Source organism: Lupinus angustifolius, unplaced genomic scaffold (genome assembly GCF_001865875.1).
Source record: "Lupinus angustifolius cultivar Tanjil unplaced genomic scaffold, LupAngTanjil_v1.0 Scaffold_39_228, whole genome shotgun sequence".
Taxonomy (NCBI): domain Eukaryota; kingdom Viridiplantae; phylum Streptophyta; class Magnoliopsida; order Fabales; family Fabaceae; genus Lupinus; species Lupinus angustifolius.
Genome location: NW_017721283.1, coordinates 33,842 through 54,877, shown reverse-complemented (window position 1 = coordinate 54,877; position 21,036 = coordinate 33,842). Strand labels below are relative to the sequence as shown.

Genomic DNA, 21,036 nt, shown 5'->3' with positions numbered 1-21,036 from the left:
AAATATGAATAACATTGAATCTATCACTAAACAGAGACAAAATATGACATACACAAAATATGACATCTTGGAAACCCTTGGTTTGCCTCCATAAATCAGATTCAATTCCCCTAACTCTGATTTATTCCACTTAAAAGAGCCATAAAACCCCTTGAAACCCTTGGCTTGTACCCCCTAATCTAAATTACTCTACTTAAAGAGCTCATTCAAGGTAGAGAAACCCTTGGCTCTACATTGTATTTCATTCTTCTTCCTTTGGATTTTCTCAAGAACTTCAAGGTAAACCTCATCCTTTTGTTCTTAATCTTTTATAAAATCTAGCCGTTTATTTTTTTCGATATTCAAGTATGATTTTTATGCATATGTTACGAACATTTTCAACCGTCTAAATTTTCTAAAAAACCTTCATATCTCTTGTTATATGCAAGAACGCGAAAAAATGAGTTTTCGTGAATCTAGAAATTATTGTTTTGGAAACCATGAAATATTGTTGTTCATTGGCTTGTTTTAGTGTTTGGAATATATTCATGTTATTTATGTTGATGAAAGAGGATGATTTTGAAATCAAAGAAATATATTAAATCGAAATGTCATTTTGATCATGAGATCAATCCTTATGAAAATGTATTGAAATGATCATGAACACGATAGGGATCGGGAACGAGACTTTCGAAGATAAAGGATGGTTCGGAATTATGAATCTTGGACCGGATGGATGATAGTCTCAGATGTTCTTAGAATGGATTAAAATGATGTTTTTATCTTAGAGTTAGTAGGAAAGCGATTTAACTCGCGAATCATTGATTTGTGTTTTGTGTCAGTTTCAAGGCGTTCGAATTCGGACAACCAATCCATTCACGGAAATGGAATCAACCACGCTACAACCCAAGGTGAGAGAGAATACATCATGACGTAGCGGTGTCCGAATATGACACCTGGATCTCCCAACTATCTCAAAAGTTGGGGGTTATTTTTGTTTTGTTAGAAACTCGTACTTAACCAAATGATTTCGTATATGGATTAAGTACGATGTTTCTTTAGGCTGAATGCCCCTAAGATAGTATAAAATATTAAGTCTCGTGGTTGTTATCCATGAAGGAACACCACTCGAGAAACTATGATGCTAGGGATCAAAAACAGTGGAGATTTTCGATCTAGTAGCCCGAAAGAGCGAGGAAATAGTCCTGCTAACCGAACTACCCTCGCTCGGGCGAGCCAGCCTGGCCTGGGCGAGGAAGAAATAATTTAGGCCCCCAGTTGACGTATGGGCGAGCCACCCCTCGCCTGGGCGAGCTAGCCTCGCTTGGGCAAGCGGTTCTCGCCTGGGCAAGGTCCAGGCAGTGAGCTTGGCCTGTTTTGGGCAGTTTTTGGCGCCCGGGCGAGGACCAGACAAGTATTTTGGCCGGTTTTTGGTGGATTTTTAGCTTGAGCGATAGTCCCCTTGCTCGAGCGAGAACCATGCAGGAAATTGAGTCTGTGTTGATGAATTGGTCGCTTGTGTGACAGTCTCTCGCTTGGGCAATAGACAATCAAACACTATACATAGACTATTTCCCAAGATTTTTATCATTTTATTCCCAACTCACAATTCAAGAATTACACTATTAAAAACAAGACACAATAATCATTCATGTGATATTAGACATTTCTTACCGTTGATTAAACAATCTACCTTAGGCCTAATTCTAATCACTCTTTGGGTAATGAAAATAACCAACTTAAAATTAAAAATAAAAGATTAACTCCAAACAAGTTACCGATATAATCACACTATTGAAATAGGTATGTAACTAGTTTATATAACGAACCTGGTAATAAAAGAATAACTCATAACAAATTACCCGTATTATCACACTATCCAAAATGAAAGCAACTTAAAAATAAAAAATAAATTGGAGGCGGAATCCGATGATTTTTCCTATTTTTAAATAACTGCAAAGTAGTAGATATTGAATCGGGCCAACAATATTTCTTTCAGTCCAAAACAAGAAAAGAAAAAGCCCAGCATAGTTCTTATTTCTGACCCTCTAGAAATTCAACGACTAAAAAAGAAAAACACAGTCTTCATTTCTTCTCCTTCTTATTACACCCAAAAAAAAAACACTTCCTCTTTTTTCTTCCTCATGTCCCAGATTTAGACCATAGTTGCTGTGATCTCAAACTCAAACTCCATTTACTTTCAATTCTACACAGTCCATTTCAGTTGGATCATAACATCCACAATTCTATGCTTTTGTAGCGACATCCGAATCTGAAAAAGAAGAAGAAGGAGAAGTTTAAGTGATGGAGTGGACAACGTTGCAGCATCTGGATCTGCGCCACGTAGGACGTGGCGTTATGCCTTTGCAGCCTCACGCTGCTTCGTTTCATCCACATCAGGCACTTGTTGCTGTCGCCATCGGAAACTACATCGTCGGTGAGAAACTACAACACATTCTTTTTTATCTTTTAAAAAGGCGGCCCGATGCACGAGGCTACGTCTAGTGGAATATAGGTCGGGTAGATGTAGACAAGTCTTAGTTTCGCAAGTGAAGAGGTTCTTTCCGGAATTTGCATTTATCTCCGGTTCACAAATCAAACATCGTGACATCCTCTTATTATATATAGTAGTAAGAGTAAATAATCAACTTCGTCATTGAGAATAATGTGCCTCCAATTTAGTATATGTGAACTGATTGGACTCTAGGAGATTGATTAACATCTTAGTCCCTGAAATGATGCACTTTAATACATATTTTGATATGGTGATACGTCTAATTTTTTTGAAGTATAGGTTGATGAAATAGATTTGGAATTCACTTATAAAATATGCATGAAAATTCATAAAACATAATGAGCATAATGATGAAGGTTTCAAATTAAAAAGATATTTCTTAGCTATTACTAAATACAAAATAGAAATTATAAATTATTTTCATATGATAGCATTGCCTAGAGAGCTCATGGGTTTAAATCCTGGAAACAAGTAGGGCTGTGTAAGTTTACTCTCCACAGATCCCACTAGGTAGCAGCGTCGTATACTGGACTACCTTTTTGTACAAACACATTGTCTGTTAATAGCCTAGAAATAGGAATAGTATCAATCTCCTTCACCCCTCGACCATCATTTGATTTGCTCTTCGAAATCAGAGTTAACCTTTTTCAATCGTGTAAGAAACGAATAATATTGGCTGATTGTGTGCTCTATTTTATTCTCTCCCACATATGCTTCTACACGGTTTGTGGAGTGTTTCATTTTGGTCCCATGTATTCAGAGCTACTGTACAAAATTCAAAGAGTTGTATACTGTGAAAGTGTGAAGCCACAAAAAACAAAAAAAGGAAAACTGAACAGGTGAGTTCGTTTGAATGGTTTTTAGAAAATGTACTGGCAATGTATTTTAAGAATACTGGAGAGTATCCATATAGTACCAGATTAATAATTTGTTTTTTTAGTTAGATACTTAATGGATACGTATAGGTGAAATATTAGAGAATGTCAGGGAAGATACATATCATATATGGATACGAGAAACAAATGGAAGTATCAGTGCATTATCGCCTTAAACTTTAATCTATCAGTCAATCTAGTCTTTATGTGAGGACCAATTTGACTGAACTATGGTTGACTGTGACCTTGCTTGCAATTTCCGGGATTAGATTGATGATTTACTCTATTGTTGATGTAATCTGCATTTGTTTGCTTGTGGACTTGATTTTCTCCATTGATTTATTGTTCTTTCCCCATCCATGCAGAATTTGATGCACTGACAGGAAGCAAAATTTCCGCTCTTGACATTGGTGCGCCTGCTGTTCGAATGTCTTACAGTCCTACAAGTGGACATGCTGTGATCGCAATCCTCCAGGTTGGTCCGTCCTGTACTTTTCATGTGCACGTATGTCCCACTGCCCTCTAACAATTTCATCGTTTCTGTATCTTTAGTTATTAGGGGAAAGTATGGACATGTTTTTCTAATTATGGAAGGACATACTGTTGCAAAATATCTTTAGTTATCAGAAAATTAGTGAAGTGTTGTTGTTCTATTAATTCCCATAAGCATCGGGATATGCGTCTGTATTTTTTGGTTAGATAGGCAGCAATATGCAAATCAAATCCTGATGGGAATGTAAAGAGAGAATGGAGAGCAGAGAAGAGAGAAGCTGTAAACTGTAACTGGTTTCTGATATTGAATTATGAGAAATCTGATCACATCATTACAAAGAGGAATCAGTAGATATAGTCTTTACAAGTCTACTAAACTCTACTGCACTTTTGTACTACTGTCATTAGCTGACAGTATAGTTGTACTGCAAGGGTGCTAACACTTCTAACTGTACTAACTAACTCGCACACTACAAATGTACTGTGAGTGTTCAACTATCAGATGTTAGCCTAGATCTCTAAGATAACCCCCTGAAGCTGAGTGTGCCTCATGAACCTTGAGATATCTTTGGAACAAGACAAATTTGTTTATAGACAAAGATTTTGTGAGACTATCAGTTGACTGAAAGTCTGAAGAAACGAGTTTAACTTATAGAATCTTTGCCTCAATTCTATCCTTGGCAAAGAAAAGGTCAAGCTCTATATGCTTGGTTATGTATAGAGAACAACATTATGAAACATTACAACAATATTGAGATTATCAAACAAGACAAGAGGAGTTTTGTAGGGAAATTTGAGTTCAGCAAGGAGGGATTTAACCAATGACATGTCCTGAGAGGCTAAGACAAGGCTTCTACATTCTGCCTCAGTGCTATACCTTGATATAGCGTTCTGCTTTTTGATGATCAAGTAATTTTATTGGGACCAAGAAAGAAACTGGCACTTGAAACAAATTTTCTATCAATTGAATAAAAGACCCAATCTGCATCGCACAATGCCTTGTAGGGAAACATAAGGTGAAGCAGGCTTTAGATGAAGACCATAAGCATGCTACCCCTCTGGGCTCATAAATTTACTGAGCATGCCCTTCAAATTTAAATACTCCTGGCAGTATTTTGTTCCTATAAGAGGGAGCCTCTGCGACTCGAACCCATGACCCCAGGGACATATGGTCGTTGATTCCATTGAGTCGCTACTACTAAGCTATCGCATGTCAAGCCTGGGACGTTACGCAGTTCCTTGAAGTTACCCGAGAATGCTTTTAACAACAGTCCAATGTTCTTGATGTGGCTGACATAGGAATTGACAAACCTTATTTACACTAAAGACAAATCTGGCCTAATAATAGTGGCATACTATAGAGCACCTACATCGATCTATAGAGAGTACAGCCTTCAAAAATTGCACTGCATGTCTAATTAACTGTTAGGTACTTACCATAGGAGTAGCAACATGTTAGCAGAACTCATGAGCCCTTACCAGCAGATCTCTAACATACTTAGATTGATTTAGGAGAAGAGAACCATCAACCAAATGTTTTACCTCAAAGCCTCGAAAATAGTCTAGATTGCCAAGTTACTTGAGGGAAAAGGTAGTATTGAAGCTAGAAACGAGTTCATGCACATAATTATGGGAGGAGCCATTGACAATGATATCATCTACATACATTAGAACATAAAGTTTGTATTAGATGATGAGTGAATAAAAAGAGAAGTGTCACACTTGTTGTTGGTGAATCCTAACTTAGAGAGTTCCTTTGAGTCTTTCAACCCATTGCCTTGGAGCTTGCTTTAAGTGCATAAATTGGTTTGTAAAGCTTGCAAACTAAGGTTTTGTTAGGATGTTAAATCCAATAGCCTGATTCATGCATACCTACTTGTCTAAAAATCTATTGAGAAAGACATTGTTGATATCCAATTGCTGAAGTGGCCATTTGAATGTTATTGCTAAGGTTAAAAAATTCCTAATAGTGATAGGTTTGACCAAAGGTGAAAAAATATCATTATAGTCTATACCATGTTTCTAATGAAATCCCATAGTCACCAGTATTGCTTAATACCCATGTGCAATACCATTGGGATTTGCTTGATTCTGGAAACCCACTTGCAGCTTATAACTTGTCTATGAGGGGGAAGAGGGACCAAAGACTAAGTATCTAAAGCCATTAATGCATCACACTTAACTTGCATATCTTGTTTCCAAACAAGATCAACAAGGGCAACTTGGGCATAAGTCGATTTTCCCGAGTTAAGAGCACTCTAGGATGAGTGTTTAAAAAGACCCGATTTTGACCTTGTCTCCATGGGATGCAGAGAAGTTGGCATAGAAGGTGGAGCGTTGGACATAGAAGAATGAGGATAGATATAAGTAGATAAGGAAACATGTTGCTGAGAAATACAACAACGAGATTGAGTATCAAAGGAAGAATTAGAAGCAAGAACAAGAGTGTTAGGGTTAATAGAAGGAGCACTAAAGATAGGAACAAAAGGAGTAGTTGGAAATGGATGAAGGAAATTTAGGGATAGTATGAGAATTGGAAGGTATAAAATGTTGAGGGTTATGATTACAGACAGGGTAATGAGAGACTCAAGAGCTGGAAATAGGATTAGAAGAAGCAAGCCCTTTATTTAGGAGCAAAAGGAAATGCAAACACACTAAAGATAACATCTTTGGATACATGTACATATACATATAGTCATATACATATATATACACATATATAGGGAGTGACTCAAGTGAAAACAATTTTCATATAAAAATTGTGAGATTAATATATCTAGGCCTTACAACCATACATGAATGTTTACGATTATAAGTTAGTAATTGATCGCATAATTAGTTCTTTTAATCTTGTCTGTTCAAATAAGATCTAATGATTCATATTAACTGTTCTGATTTTTCACAATATCAAATGTTCTCATCTGAGTCACTCTCTATATATAATATACAAATATATACATATATATATTTTCCCTTCTTTACTTTAGAAAGACAATTGTAACCCTCATGTGTATTAGAATATCCCAATGGTGTATCAAATTGTAGACCGCATCACCTTATGCAGCCACAATAATACCGTTGCGGTGACCTCCACAATGAATCACACCACAATTGTGGTGTGATACTGAATCACAATGATGCAACTGCATCAGGATGTAACCGCATTAGGCATCATTGAACAACATTTGGGTTGCATTGGACTGCATTTGGGTTGCACTGGACCACATCAAATTCAAAACCATTTTTTAATCACAAAGTTCATGCCACTAGGGCTACAATGATTCAATCATTGTAAACGCAACCACAATTTAAAACACTGATCCCAAAAAAGTGCATTCAACATTCCTGAAATATAGTTTTTGCTTGTTATATGGTCTTAGAAGAGGATAAACACAACCAAAGACTGATGAGCAAATGTATTTTGTAAAGTTGGAGTAGGAAGTCTATTGATGAGAAGTACGGTTGTGGCGTAAGTATACTCCCAGAGTCCCAGTAGGACACGGGGAAGCATGAGCAAGTCGTGTTTTCTCTCATGAGTACCTTGTTGATGAGATGAGGACATGAAAGTATGTAAAATGCATAGTGACTGAAGATAAGAAGTGAAGGTCTAAGTTCACTACCCAAATCACTTTGGACAACTTTGACTATTTTGTTAAACTGAGTATGAATTAGTTTGAGCAATTGTTGAAAAATAGAAAAAAGATGTAACTGTGGATGTGATCATGACAATGATGGCACTGCTGCAACAATTGCAGAAAGAACATCAGAGAGTTTTCTGTCGATTCATCTCCAAATGAACTTCATACGTAAGGAGAAATGATTCTAGAGAATGAATCGTGGGAGGCTTGATTTGACTTTCAATGGAAGTTTCACAACCTGGAATTCTTCATTTAGGCCATCGAGAACATAATTAATATGCTCTTCCAGTGTAGTTGGGACTACCAGTGGAAATTAACCGATCAACTAGAGTTTTGATACACATGGAATATTCAGAAATCGAGCTAGAACCTTGAGTAATGGATTGGAGTTGTGAGCAAATTTGGCACCCTTATGCCTTTGTTTTGTGAGTTGCAGAAGGCATGAATCTCTTGCTATAACTGCCATGCATGAAAACAACCAACCACACGAGGTTGTAAATTCTTTGAAAGGGCATTAAGAGTCCATGAAAAAATAGCTTGATCATGTTTTTCCCATTTCAAGTAGGGCGGATTCACAGTATTGACGAGGCAATCATCATCATTCAGAAATTTAGGCGGAATTTGAGTACCATGAGCAAACCTAGAGGCATGATTTGATGTGAGAATTGCTGTCATGAAGTGTTACCAAACTAAGAAGTTCTTCTCTTAATATGTGGAAGTGGAAGAGTGGGTGGTGCTGGAATTACTCGAAATGGTGTTGCAGTGTTGAACACTGGTGGACGAGAATTAGGAGGAGTCCCAGGATGATCTTCATTGGCATTGGCCATGGCTGTGTGATACCATGTAAAGAGAGAAAGGAGAGAAGAGAGAAACAGAGAAGACAGAAGCTGAAAACTATAACTGGATTCTGTTATTGAATTATGAGAAATCTGATCACATCATTACAAAGAAGAATGATAGATGTAGTCTTTCCAACATAACTGCTCTTTTATACAGTACAGTTTTACTGCAAGTGTGCAGCTATCAAATGCGAACACTTCGAACTACTAATTCTAGAGAAGCCTAGATTGGCCTAGATCTCTAATAGGGAACAACATAGTAGAATCTTGTTGAAGTGTTTTACTTCATTAAGTTCACCAAATAAAAAAAAAACTATTTTAAAATTAGGAAGTTATAATTAAGATGCATGTAATTGATATTTGATTGTGATATTACTATTTGTCAAGATTAAAACATGCACCAGGACATATTATCTTGTTCAGTTGGAATTTTCTTTTGTTTCCTTTGTACATTCCATTTTTTGTTATGTTTTCATTTCCTGTTACTTGGGACGTAGACTAGTAGTTATATACTGTGATTGGGAAGTTCTTTTATGCTTATTAGACCTGTTGCTTTTGCATGTGTAGGATTGTACGATTCGGTCTTGTGATTTTGACTTAGAGCAAACATGTGTATTGCATTCACCAGAGAAGAAGACGGAACAAATATTTTCTGATTCAGAAGTTCATATGGCTTTGACCCCCCTACAACCTGTTGTGTTCTTTGGGTTTCATAAACGAATGAGTGTGACAGGTTGGGTTTGGTTTTATGTGTATAGATAAATGTGTTTGAATTGCTTTGATTACTAACCATGATGATTTCTGTTCAATACCTGATTTTGCATAAATGAAGTTGTTGGAACTGTGGAAGGCGGTAGAGCACCCGCAAAAGTCAAGACAGACTTGAGGAAGCCTATTGTCAATCTTGCTTGTCATCCTCGCCTCCCTGTTCTGGTAATGTATTCGGTGTACTTGTTATCATGATTCTATTTTCCAGCAAGTTGGTGGGAAGCTTATTACTTCTGAATGACATGTCTAGTGCTCTGTATTTATTTTAATGATATATATCTCTATCCTTCCTGAATTTGACTTCTTTTTCCCTATCCCAGTATGTTGCTTATGCAGAGGGTTTGATTCGAGCATATAACATTCATACCTATGCTGTTCATTATACCCTGCAGCGTGAGATAATTTCCATTGCATTCTTTTCCTGTTTAATGTTGATATGGTTTACATTTCTCTTGTAATTTCTATATGTAGTGTTATTTATAGTTTGTTTCCCCATTCAGTTGATAATACCATAAAGCTTATTGGTGCTGGTGCATTTGCATTTCATCCTACCCTGGAATGGATTTTTGTTGGTGATCTACGTGGTGCACTTGTGGCATGGGATGTATCAACTGAAAGACCTACTATGATTGGAATGTAAGTATATTTTATTTATGTTATAGGTTTCCTCTTCCGTAACTGAGACCTAGTATCATTCTTACCATTTAATTTTGTATTTTTATTCCTATTTTTGTTGAGGCTTGTTATCTTTGTCAGATCTAATCATTTATTGTTATTAAAATTTCAGAATACAAGTTGGCTCACAACCAATAACATCAGTCTCTTGGCTCCCGATGCTGCGTTTACTTGTAACTGTATCTAAGGATGGAAGTCTGCATGTATGGGAAACCCGGGTTACAGTGAATCCTAGTATACCTTCTGCACAGGCTAGTTTCTTTGAGCCTGCAGGTTAGCTTATTATCTTTCTGTCTTTGCCTTGTATATATCATGAATGTCTGTTTAGTTTTGATAGCTTGCTTATATTATTTACATTGCTAAAAATTTCTGCTGCTACATCTCCCTGATCCCCAAATGCTTTAATCCTTTACATCGCTTGCTTCATTCTTGTACTATTTTCATTTGAAGAGTTTGGCTAATATGCATTACATTCTTTCTGATGCAGCAATTGAGTCAATTGATATCCCTCGCATCCTTTCTCAACAGGGTGGAGAAGCAGTTTATCCATTGCCACGAATTAAAGCTTTAGAATTCCATCCCAAATCTAATTTAGCAGCACTAGTGTTTGCAGTTAAGTGCCACGTTACATTATCTATACTTTACTTGCTGTTGACTTCAGAAATATTAATTTCGTGTTTATGTAAACAGAATGTGACCAGTGCAGAAACTTCAAAAAATAAGGCTGCATACAGTAGAGAAGGGAGAAAGCAACTTTTTGCAGTTTTACAAAGTGCACGGGGATCTTCAGGTGATTGTTTCTATTTACTCAGATTCAAGGTTAGAAAGCTCTTTTGTATTTCAGGATATATTTGTTATATGAATAAACAAAATTAACTCTAAGTGCCTGTATTTACCTCGGCCTCTACTTCCATCCATCCATCCATTAAGGCATTAACACAAAAGCCTGTGAGGCATAAAAACCTTCTCAGCTCTAATGTTTATTTTTGTAGACATTTATTTAATTCTCTGGCAACTATCCATTGCATAATATTGCATTTTATTTTTCTCCCCTCTTTTTGTAGTTATCTTGCATTACATTCCATCAATATATTTAATTGGTATTTTGGACAAGTATTTTATCATTTGGATTTTATTTATATTTTATTATTATATTCATTCATTTAGTGCAGTGTTTGTTACTCATTTATTATCAGTATTGGGCATTGTATCTTCCACTCAGTCGCTTCTATTACTATCATGCATGATTGCATGTGATGTCATATTTGCATGGAGTTCTTTTTCCATCTAGATTTTTAAATAGATTTACTGATGGTAGAGGTTCTATGCAGCATCTGTTATAAAAGAAAAACTTTCAGCCTTGGGTTCATCTGGAGTGTTAGCAGAGCATCAGCTTCAAGCTCAACTACAGGAGCATCATCTGAAAGGGTGAGTTAGAATTTGAAGTTAGGTAGAGGAACAAATGTCACTAGTTTTTTTAATGGAAAACATGGGTGGTTATAACCCATCAAGTTTAGCATATTATACTTCTCTAAACTTTAACCTCCTGCGATTCTTGTTCTGTGTTCTTAGGTAGTTAGGTATTAATTGGGTAGTACTAATGTCTGAAATTGTATTTGATACCTATACCCACTTATTGGATTTTAATTGCCACAAACTTAATAGTATGAAAGTCTCAGGTGCAGCACCTCAGCTTGTGTATGGCTACCATTGTGGACAAGGTTGTTGCAGTGTTGAAGTCCCACATCGGATGAGAATATGATCCAAGAGCCATTTATAATAACAACATTCCTCCTCAAATGAACTAGCTTTTGGGTGGTGTTAGGCCCAATTATTCTAACATGTCGTGAGAGATAACCCAATCACGAAAGATAGGCCACCTGTAGATTGTCATGGTGTATTGAGATCCCACATTAAATGAACGATGGCCATAGATAGCCTTTATAAGGCTTGAGCAACCCTCACCCATTGAGATAGTGTTTGGGGGTGAGTCAGGCACTCTGGCTTAATCACAATTATTAAGATGGTATCAAAACCAGCCCTGATGTTGAGCCACCCTCAGATTTTCATTCCACGTTCCAAATGGGTCATTTTTGCATGTGAGGGTGTGTTAAAGTATTGAAGTCCCATATCAGATGAATGTATAACTCAAGAGCCATTTATAATAACTTGAGCATTCCTCCCCCTATGAGCTAGCTTTTGGGGTGAAGTGAGACCCAATTATTCTTTCTGTCTACTTTGTGGATTGAATTTCTCATTTACCAGTTGTTAGAATATCGGAAAAGCATCTCATAATATCATTATTGTAAGGGTGGCCTAGTACACGAGGCTCTCACTTAGTGGGGTCTGGGGTAAATGTACACAGCCTAACCCCACAAGCGAAGAGGTTGCTTCAGGATTTTAATCCACAACGTCTCTGTTATTTGACAATCACTTTAGAGACACCAGACTTTGACTTCCTTTATAATTTGGGACATTTGACTCTTCCTTTCTACTGTAGTTTATTGTTCAGTAGATATTCTTTGTGGCATTTAGTAATTATTGAGTAATTTTGTTATCCCAACTCTTTCCTGCAGCCAAGGTCACCTTACAATATCAGACATTGCAAGGAAGGCATTTCTGTACAGTGTATGTTTCTTTCATGTTTTGACTTTTTTTGTTGTATTGGTATTTATTATCAAACTTGCAACTGATCATATGCCGATATAAGCCTCAATGTCAAAATAAGATTCAGTGGCTTAGATATAAATCTGATTACCAAATCCCTGTAATGGCTCTATTAATTTCTTACTAAGCTTTTTCAAGTTTATATGCTGTGCTGGTGTCAGACATGAATCTGTGTTGCACATTTCATGGACCCTCCAAATTTCCCTATTTGTGTTCTAAAATTGTTTACTATTTTTTAATTTTTATGCCAATATAGATGGGAATTTAGATTAAATGATATGATTTCATTATGTTTACATTGACTATATCTATGTTTTAAAACATTTATTCTCTCTTTTAAGGTTTGTGTTACTAATTTTATGTTATAACATAGTCATATTGTCTTGAAATTTTAAATACTTGCCATTATGTATTCTGTTGCATTTCTGCGCCTGGCCTTGATCTAGTTTAGCATTCTTGCTTTGTTTTTCTCTTATCAATTCTTTCTGAATGGTACCTTTGCATGACTTTTGTAGCATTTCATGGAAGGCCATGCAAAAATTTCTCCAATATCACGCTTGCCTCTCATCACTGTTTTAGATACCAAGCATCATCTCAAGGACTTTCCTGTTTATGTGGTATGATCACGGGGAAAATTTGGATTCACACATCTTTTCCTTAGAAGTTTTTTTTTTCTTTTTTTGTTCCAATCAACTGATAACTCTTATCCACTCGCAGCCATTTCATTTGGAGCTAAATTTCTTCAATAAAGCAAACCGAGTTCTTCATTATCCTGCCAGGGCTTTCTATGTGGATGGATTGAACCTTATGGCACATAATCTTTCGTCTGGATCTGATAGTATTTACAAGAAGCTTTATAATTCGGTAATATAGAGTGTAGTATTTTTGACAAATGATAAATATCATGCAGTCTTTGTGATTTCTATTGAGACTTTCATTTTATGTAATATTGCAAGTATTTATATATTTTTAGTGAAAATCATGCCAAATTCAGCGTCATAATATTGCTCATTATTTTTCTATAGATTCCTAGGAGTGTGGAATACCGAGCAAAGTACTTGATTCTCAGTAAAAAACAGCGGGTGTTTCTTGTAGTTTTTGAGTTTAGTGGTGCTACAAATGAAGTTGTGTTTTACTGGGAAAATACTGATGTACAGTCAGGAAACAGTAAAAGCAGCACAATTAAAGGTATTGTGTGTGTGGAATGTATTTTATTTTTTCAGCCAGAGTTTGGTCATATATTATTTTTTAATAACTCGAGTAATCTTCTTGTAGGTCGAGACGCAGCATTTATTGGCCCCAATGAAAATCAGTTTGCCATTCTTGATGATGACAGGACAGGGTTAGCCATATATACTCTACCAGGAGGGGCCTCACAAGAAGCTAAAGACAATGATAAAGTCTTTGAAGAAAACCAACCTGCAGAGACTACTGTTGGTTCAATTCGTGGCCCAACACCATTTATGTTTGATACTGAAGTTGATCGTATATTTTCTACTCCATTAGGTATTGCATATATTCACATGCACACATATGCTCCTTTTTAAGATGCTAACCTTTAGTTTATCTGTAGTATGAAGTATTGAAAAAGGTTCTGATTGCAGATTTAACTTTGATGTTTGCTTCTCATGGGAACCGGATTGGACTAGTGAAACTCATACAAGGGTATCACCTAACAACTTCAGCTGCCGATGGCCATTATATATCAACCAACAGTGAGGGAAAAAAGTCAATTAAGTTGAAAAGAAATGAGATTGTACTTCAGGTATTATTCTGTAGTTTGCTTTTTAATTATGATGAGAGAGTTGCACAAACTTCTCTGAAGTAAAATATCTGGAAGTGGCAAAGGAAAAGGTGGAAAGTGCATATAGAAAATTGGAGTGGTTCTTTAAAATATAATTTTAAAATTTGTAACCATAAAATTTATAATCATTGAGCTTGTAGCATATCTGGTGACGACCCTAGCCTCAGGATGGGGTGTGATGATGATGTCAAAAGTTTGAGCCTCCACTAGGCCATCTACTTCCCTCCCTCACCAAGGTGTTTGCACCTCCAATGTATCGATTTTTTTTACATGGCAAACATTTGAGGTGGTTATATATAATTGAGGAGCTTTAGGAACTAATATGGAGGATGAAAAACTACTTCCATGCTCCCTTTATTTATAAATTATAATAGGGATATATTTTCTGTTAAAAGCTCCCAGATTTCTTCATTTGCTTTACCCTAAAATTATTACTTGTTGTCTTATAGATGCTTGTAAGAATGCACCATCTACTTATCTGCCTGAGAATTGCTTCTAGAAAAAAGAAGCGTTGGGGAGGGAAAAACTGATTGTCAAACTATTCTCTAGCATCCCCTTTTTTATTCTTTTTCCCTTTTTGTTGTTACTCATAAGCTGTACCTGTCTCTATATTTTGTGTTTACTACTATAACTGGAGCCTCCCTCCCTGCTTCCCGTACCATTTTGTCCCATGAAATCCTTCATCCATGTTTCCTTTGGTAAAGGTCATTGGTTATAGGATTCCTTGTTTTTAAAAATATTACCAAATATCTCCATATATGGTTCTGCTAGGTAACTATTCTATGTCCATTAAATTTGACAGGTGCACTGGCAAGAGACTCCGAGGGGATACGTTGCTGGAGTTTTAACAACACATAGAGTCCTTATTGTTTCGTCAGAACTTGATATACTTGCAGGCACATCTACAAAACTTGACAAGGGATTTCCTTCAATATCCTTTGAAATTGTTTCTATATAAAGTCGAGAAACCATTTGTTTACATTAAATTTCTTCTGTATGGAATTTTTTAAACCTTAACTGATGCCCACTTTAGATCTCTTTTGTGGCTTGGGCCTGCCCTTCTTTTTTCCACTGCTACTGCAATCAATGTACTTGGTTGGGATGGGAAAGTGAGGACTATTCTCTCAATCAATATGCCCTATGCAGGTAATTTTCTTGCTGCACACTAGGATGTCATAACTCATAGCTTATCCATCCATTCTGTCATTGGTGTGTTTTATTTATCATCTAATATACTATTTTCTCAATGAAGTAATGATATATCCTGATTATCCTCCTACTGAATCCTCCTACCCACAAGAAAGTGACATATGTCACTTGTAAACCAATCATTAATAAACAAAGTATCACTTTATGACATATGTCACTTTCTTGTGGGTAGGAGGATTTGCAGGAGGATTTAACAAGAGTATATATCATTTTCCTTGTCAATGTCTTACCGATCTATTTATATGAATTTCTTTTGCAGTCTTGGTTGGCGCTTTGAATGACCGATTGTTGCTCGCCAACCCTACTGAAATAAATCCCCGACAGAAGAAGGGGATTGAGATCAAAAGCTGTCTTGTTGGTCTACTTGAACCTCTTCTTATTGGATTTGCCACAATGCAGCTGTGTTTTGAGCAGAAGCTTGACCTGTCAGAAATACTATACCAAATAACTTCAAGGTATCCTTTCCTACCTTTGAATTATAATCTCCTTTCAGAAAAATTCTACAGCCGAAAGTTTAAAATTTCAAGAACCCTTGTCATTTTTTTAATCTATATTAGTTGCTAACATTGACACTGAATTCTTATATGAATGAAGGTTTGACAGCTTGCGCATTACACCTAGATCTTTGGACATCCTTGCTAGAGGATCTCCTGTTTGTGGAGATTTAGCTGTGTCATTATCACAATCAGGCCCACAGTTCACCCAGGTAGGCAACACGTAATTCTTTGTATTAGCAATGTAGTTTTGGTCTGTAAGAACTTCTGAGCTTGTCGAAAATTTTGATCTTAGGTGATGCGAGGTGTCTATGCCGTGAAAGCTCTTCGTTTTTCAACTGCTTTATCTGTTTTGAAAGATGAATTTCTGCGTTCCAGAGATTATCCAAGATGTCCTCCTACATCTCATTTATTTCACCGGTTCAGGCAGTTGGGTTATGCCTGTATCAGGTAGGTGAACTAGCAAATTTCATTGTAGTTATGATGTTGCCATTCTATTTATTGAAATTATTAAATATGATGTATGTTCTGGTTATTATGGATTTGTTTAAAATATATTGTTTCAAGTAGTTTAATCTTTATATTAATATTTTAAGGTATTACTTTATTATACCAGACACTATTTAATCTATATTTATATTAAAATATGAAAGCAATAGTTTTTTTTAAATAATTCAAATGGCTGTTGCATCTGATCAATAACTATAATTTAATGATTATTGCCGATTTTTGAGTGAACTAAGAATGTAAAATTATGAATGGTGAAGTAACTAGATGTATAGGGCTGACTAGCAGGTTTGCATGTTGGAAGGAGGAGCCAATTTAATGTCCCATATATATATATATATATATATATATATATGTCAAATGTAATCTTTCACATCAAATAGGGGACGTTGTTTTCAAAATATTTCATCAAGAAGAAATAAGAAGCATGCTAAACCTCATGATTAGTATGATCATTAAAGAGAGGAATGATTTATATGAATAGCTTTAGCCTGCTATTTGCTTGTTTACAAGTCAATAATGCTTATCTCAGTTAAGATTGGTCTTATTTTCATTTGTCTTATTTATATCACCTCATGTATCAACTATGACATTCATGTGTCTGCTACCTAGAGGCTTCATTGAAACTTGGAGCTCCTGCTATTTATTATTTGGCGTGTGATGGTACTGTAGTTATTTGAATAGTTCAATATTCAAGTTTGTTGCACATTTGTAAGTTAAGGTCACTTGCAGGTTTGGTCAGTTCGATAGCGCAAAAGAAACATTTGAAGTTATATCAGACTACGAAAGCATGCTTGATCTGTTTATATGCCACCTTAACCCCAGCGCCATGCGGCGTCTTGCTCAGAAATTGGAAGAAGAAGATGTTGACTCAGAATTGAGGCGATATTGTGAAAGGATTTTACGAGTTCGATCTACTGGATGGACACAAGGCATATTTGCCAACTTTGCTGCAGAGAGTATGGTTCCAAAAGGATCTGAATGGGGTGGTGGAAACTGGGAAATCAAAACCCCCACTACTTTGAAGGATATACCCCAGTGGGCGCTCGCTGCCGAGGTGACTCCATATATGAAGACTGATGATGGTACAATTCCATCCATTATTGTTGATCATGTTGGTGTATATTTAGGCTCAATTAAAGGAAGGGGCACTACTGTAGAGGTGAGGGAAGATAGCTTGGTTAAGGCCTTCATTCCAGCAGGTAATGAGAATAGAGTAAATGGTCTTGAAGCATCTTCAGTTCAATCCATATCTAATCAATCAAATGTGGTTGGCAATCCCAAAGGTGATTCACTGATGGGTCTGGAAAGCCTTAACAAACAGCTTGCCATTTCCTCAACTGATGAACAGGCTAGAGCAGAAGAAGAATTTAAGAAATCTATGTATGGTGCTGCTGCAGATGGTAGTAGTAGTGATGAAGAAGGAGTATCAAAGACAAGAAAAATACAAATCAAAATCCGAGACAAGCCAATTGCCTCTTCTACTGTTGATGTGAATAAGATTAAAGAAGCCACCAGACAATTTAGGCTGGGTGAAGGGTTAGCTCCACCAATGAGGACTAGGTCACAGGATATTGGCCAGATTTTGTCCCAGCCACCAACAACGTCTGGAGTGGCTTCTACTACTATTTCAACTCCTGGTGACCTTTTTGGAACAAACTTCTTTACACAACCACAACCACTTTCACAGCCAAATAGTGGAGTTGGAGGTGGGGGAGTTAAAGTAGGACCTATTCCAGAAGACTTCTTTCAGAATACAGTTCCATCCCTTCAGGTAGCTGCCTCTCTGCCTCCTGCTGGAACTTATCTCTCCAAATTTGCTACAGGGGTTGAAATTAGCAAGGCGATCCCTACTCAGGTTAATGCTTCTGAAGCTGATAGTGGTCTTCAAGCTGGTGTTCCCCCTCAAACTGTTCGACAATCTGCTGTTCCAGTTGAGTTCTTAGGACTTCCTGATGGTGGTGTCCCACCTCAATCCTCAGGCCAGGCGGCAAGCATGCTCCAATCTCAGATGCAATCTCCAGTCATGCCCCAATCTCAGTTGCAGGCTGCACAGGCACCAATTTCTACCCAACCTCTTGATCTTAGTGTACTTGGAGTACCAAATTCTGCCGATTCAGGGAAGCCTCCACAAACTGGTTCTCAACCAGTTTCTGTGCATCCTGGACAGGTATAGATGAATAACATGCATATGCATCTTTATATAAATGGAGTAATTGGCATTTAACCAGAGTGATAGTGCTATTTCTTGGTTTGAGGTTCTATGCTTCTCAAACATATCTGCCTATTATTTTTACTGAACCTGCTGGCGATGTATTATTTCATTTATTTCCAATCTCGTTTTTCCTTATGACAGGTTCCTCGTGGAGCTGCTGCTTCTGTATGTTTCAAGACTGGACTTGCTCACCTTGAGCAAAATCAACTTTCGGATGCGTTATCTTGCTTTGATGAAGCTTTTCTTGCTTTAGCTAAGGAACAATCACGTGGAAGTGATATAAAAGCTCAAGCAACAATATGTGCTCAATACAAGATAGCAGTCACTCTGCTTCGGGTACCATTACCATTTTTTAATTTTAAGCAACATAAGTAGAATGGACATCTCACCAAAATTAAGTAGGTACATGAACTTTTTTCTGATATTGTTTTCAACTCACATTGCTGTCAATGTTGTGTGATGCAATAAATGTTTGTTGACTCCTAAGATAATAGCAAGAGCGGCAGAGACAAGAAAACAATGATCTCTGCTGTAACTAAACAGCAAGGCAGAAAATAAACCATGGTCCACGCTTAAAATTCTGCTTAAACTATCTTCTGTGCATGCCTTGTTGGAATCATATTTGGTAACCACATCAGAAGTCTTTGACGTTGTAGCCAGAAAATATTGGTTTTCTCTGTTTAGACATGAACCTTGAAAATTGTTTCATTTTGAAGTTTTGTATGATTGGATGTCAGTATTTCTTTTATTATTATTATTATTATTATTATTATTATTATTATTATTATTATTATTATTATTATTATTATTATTATTATTATTATTATTATTATTATTATTATTATTATTATTATTATTATTATTATTATTATTATTATTATTATCATTATTTTAAACTGTCTTTCGATATGCAGGAAATTGGACGTCTGCAAAAAGTACATGGTCCAAGTGCCATCAGCGCAAAAGATGAGATGGCAAGACTTTCACGCCATCTGGGTTCATTGCCTCTTCTAGCTAAGCACAGAATAAATTGCGTTCGAACTGCCATTAAAAGAAACATGGAGGTCCAAAACTATGCTTATTCCAAGCAAATGCTAGAACTACTACTGTCTAAAGCGCCTGCGAATAAACAAGATGAATTTAGGAGCCTGATTGACCTGTGTGTTCAGAGGGGTTTGACTAACAAGTCTATCGATCCATTGGAAGACCCCTCGCATCTCTGTGCTGCCACTTTAAGCAGGCTGTCAACCATTGGATATGATGTGTGCGATCTCTGTGGAGCCAAATTTTCAGCCGTGACTGCTCCCGGATGCATCGTCTGTGGAATGGGAAGCATCAAAAGATCAGATGCTCTTGCCGGGCCAGGGCCAGTTCCTTCTCCATTTGGTTAAGTCTCCAAGGTGGATAATATTACTTGCTGTAACATGTTTTGCCCCTTGAGATGTTTTAAGAAACACTAAACTTCTTTGTAGAGAAAATATACAAGTGGGAGTGGGGGAAATCTTGTATCATATGGGGTTTCTCAGTTGTTTAAGACTACTTTTGGTGTGATTGTTTGTGAAGATTACCTCAGCTTTTCATTTTCCCCTTCCTTGATGTTGTTTTTTTTAGTTTGTAATTATGTTGTTCCTTTGCGGTGATAGAAACAAGAAGCTACAGAGCATAATGGCATGTAAGTGATGGTTTATTTGAAAGACTTTTTGGCGTGTATTACATGATCGACATTGCACTGAAAAATAATTGGAAATTTTTTTATGAAATGATATTTTTTTAAATTTATTTTCGGGTTAACGTTGTATAGAAACTTTTTATTAAATCAAATATTTGAAAGTTTTTATTAGATGGTATAAAAATATTAAATATAAGATATTTGAAATTCTATTGTTTAACAAATTGATGGGTCTAGTGAATTGGGTGAGAAATATTAAATCTAAGCTACATATTTGAAAATGTCCTGATTAACAAAGTGTAGAGGCCTGCGGAATTGGGTGTGGGTTCCCTCCACATGTTTAAAGGAAGAGACATGTATACTCCATTCATCATGTGCTCTCATTTGATATATGATCAACAATATTTTATATGCTGTGACTCGATTTTGGTTGAATATTGACTACATGACATAATCAATTTCGATCTCTCCTAAAAGATTTAGAATTGTCATTATATTTTTTGTGGTTAAAATGTAGAAAACTGTTTTTTATGTCATTGGATTAAATGGTATTTAAGCGAGTCTTGAGCTCATGGATTGATTACATATCAGGGAAAATATTAGCACTCTGTCTGTCTATATTAAAATGTTATCATCACTAATTGTATGGATTAAATATACCCTTAATTTATTAGATTAAAATTTAAATAA

At 36.4% G+C, this 21,036-nt stretch overlaps 1 protein-coding gene across 4 annotated transcripts; it reads left to right on the top strand.

The window, feature by feature from the left end:
• Positions 1–2,037: 2,037 nt before the first annotated feature.
• Positions 2,038–20,393, top strand: LOC109338738. Of its 4 annotated transcripts, none has more exons than XM_019576036.1 (25): positions 2,038–2,416; positions 3,735–3,844; positions 8,906–9,071; positions 9,171–9,271; positions 9,427–9,499; positions 9,607–9,742; positions 9,894–10,054; positions 10,269–10,393; positions 10,472–10,571; positions 11,113–11,209; positions 12,358–12,409; positions 12,964–13,065; positions 13,166–13,312; positions 13,474–13,636; positions 13,724–13,954; positions 14,053–14,112; positions 14,149–14,213; positions 15,055–15,183; positions 15,281–15,398; positions 15,721–15,916; positions 16,056–16,167; positions 16,251–16,405; positions 17,195–18,632; positions 18,819–19,013; positions 19,592–20,393. In XM_019576036.1, exons 1-25 carry the CDS (start codon positions 2,284–2,286, stop codon positions 20,066–20,068), a joined length of 4,842 nt encoding a protein of 1,613 aa, XP_019431581.1. In that variant the 5' UTR covers positions 2,038–2,283; the 3' UTR covers positions 20,069–20,393. The 4 variants fall into 4 exon arrangements, with proteins under 4 accessions (XP_019431581.1, XP_019431579.1, XP_019431580.1 ...); XM_019576034.1 differs by having other exon boundaries at positions 14,053–14,213; positions 17,195–18,450; positions 18,481–18,632; XM_019576035.1 differs by having other exon boundaries at positions 14,053–14,213; positions 17,195–18,456; positions 18,487–18,632.
• Positions 20,394–21,036: the final 643 nt, after the last annotated feature.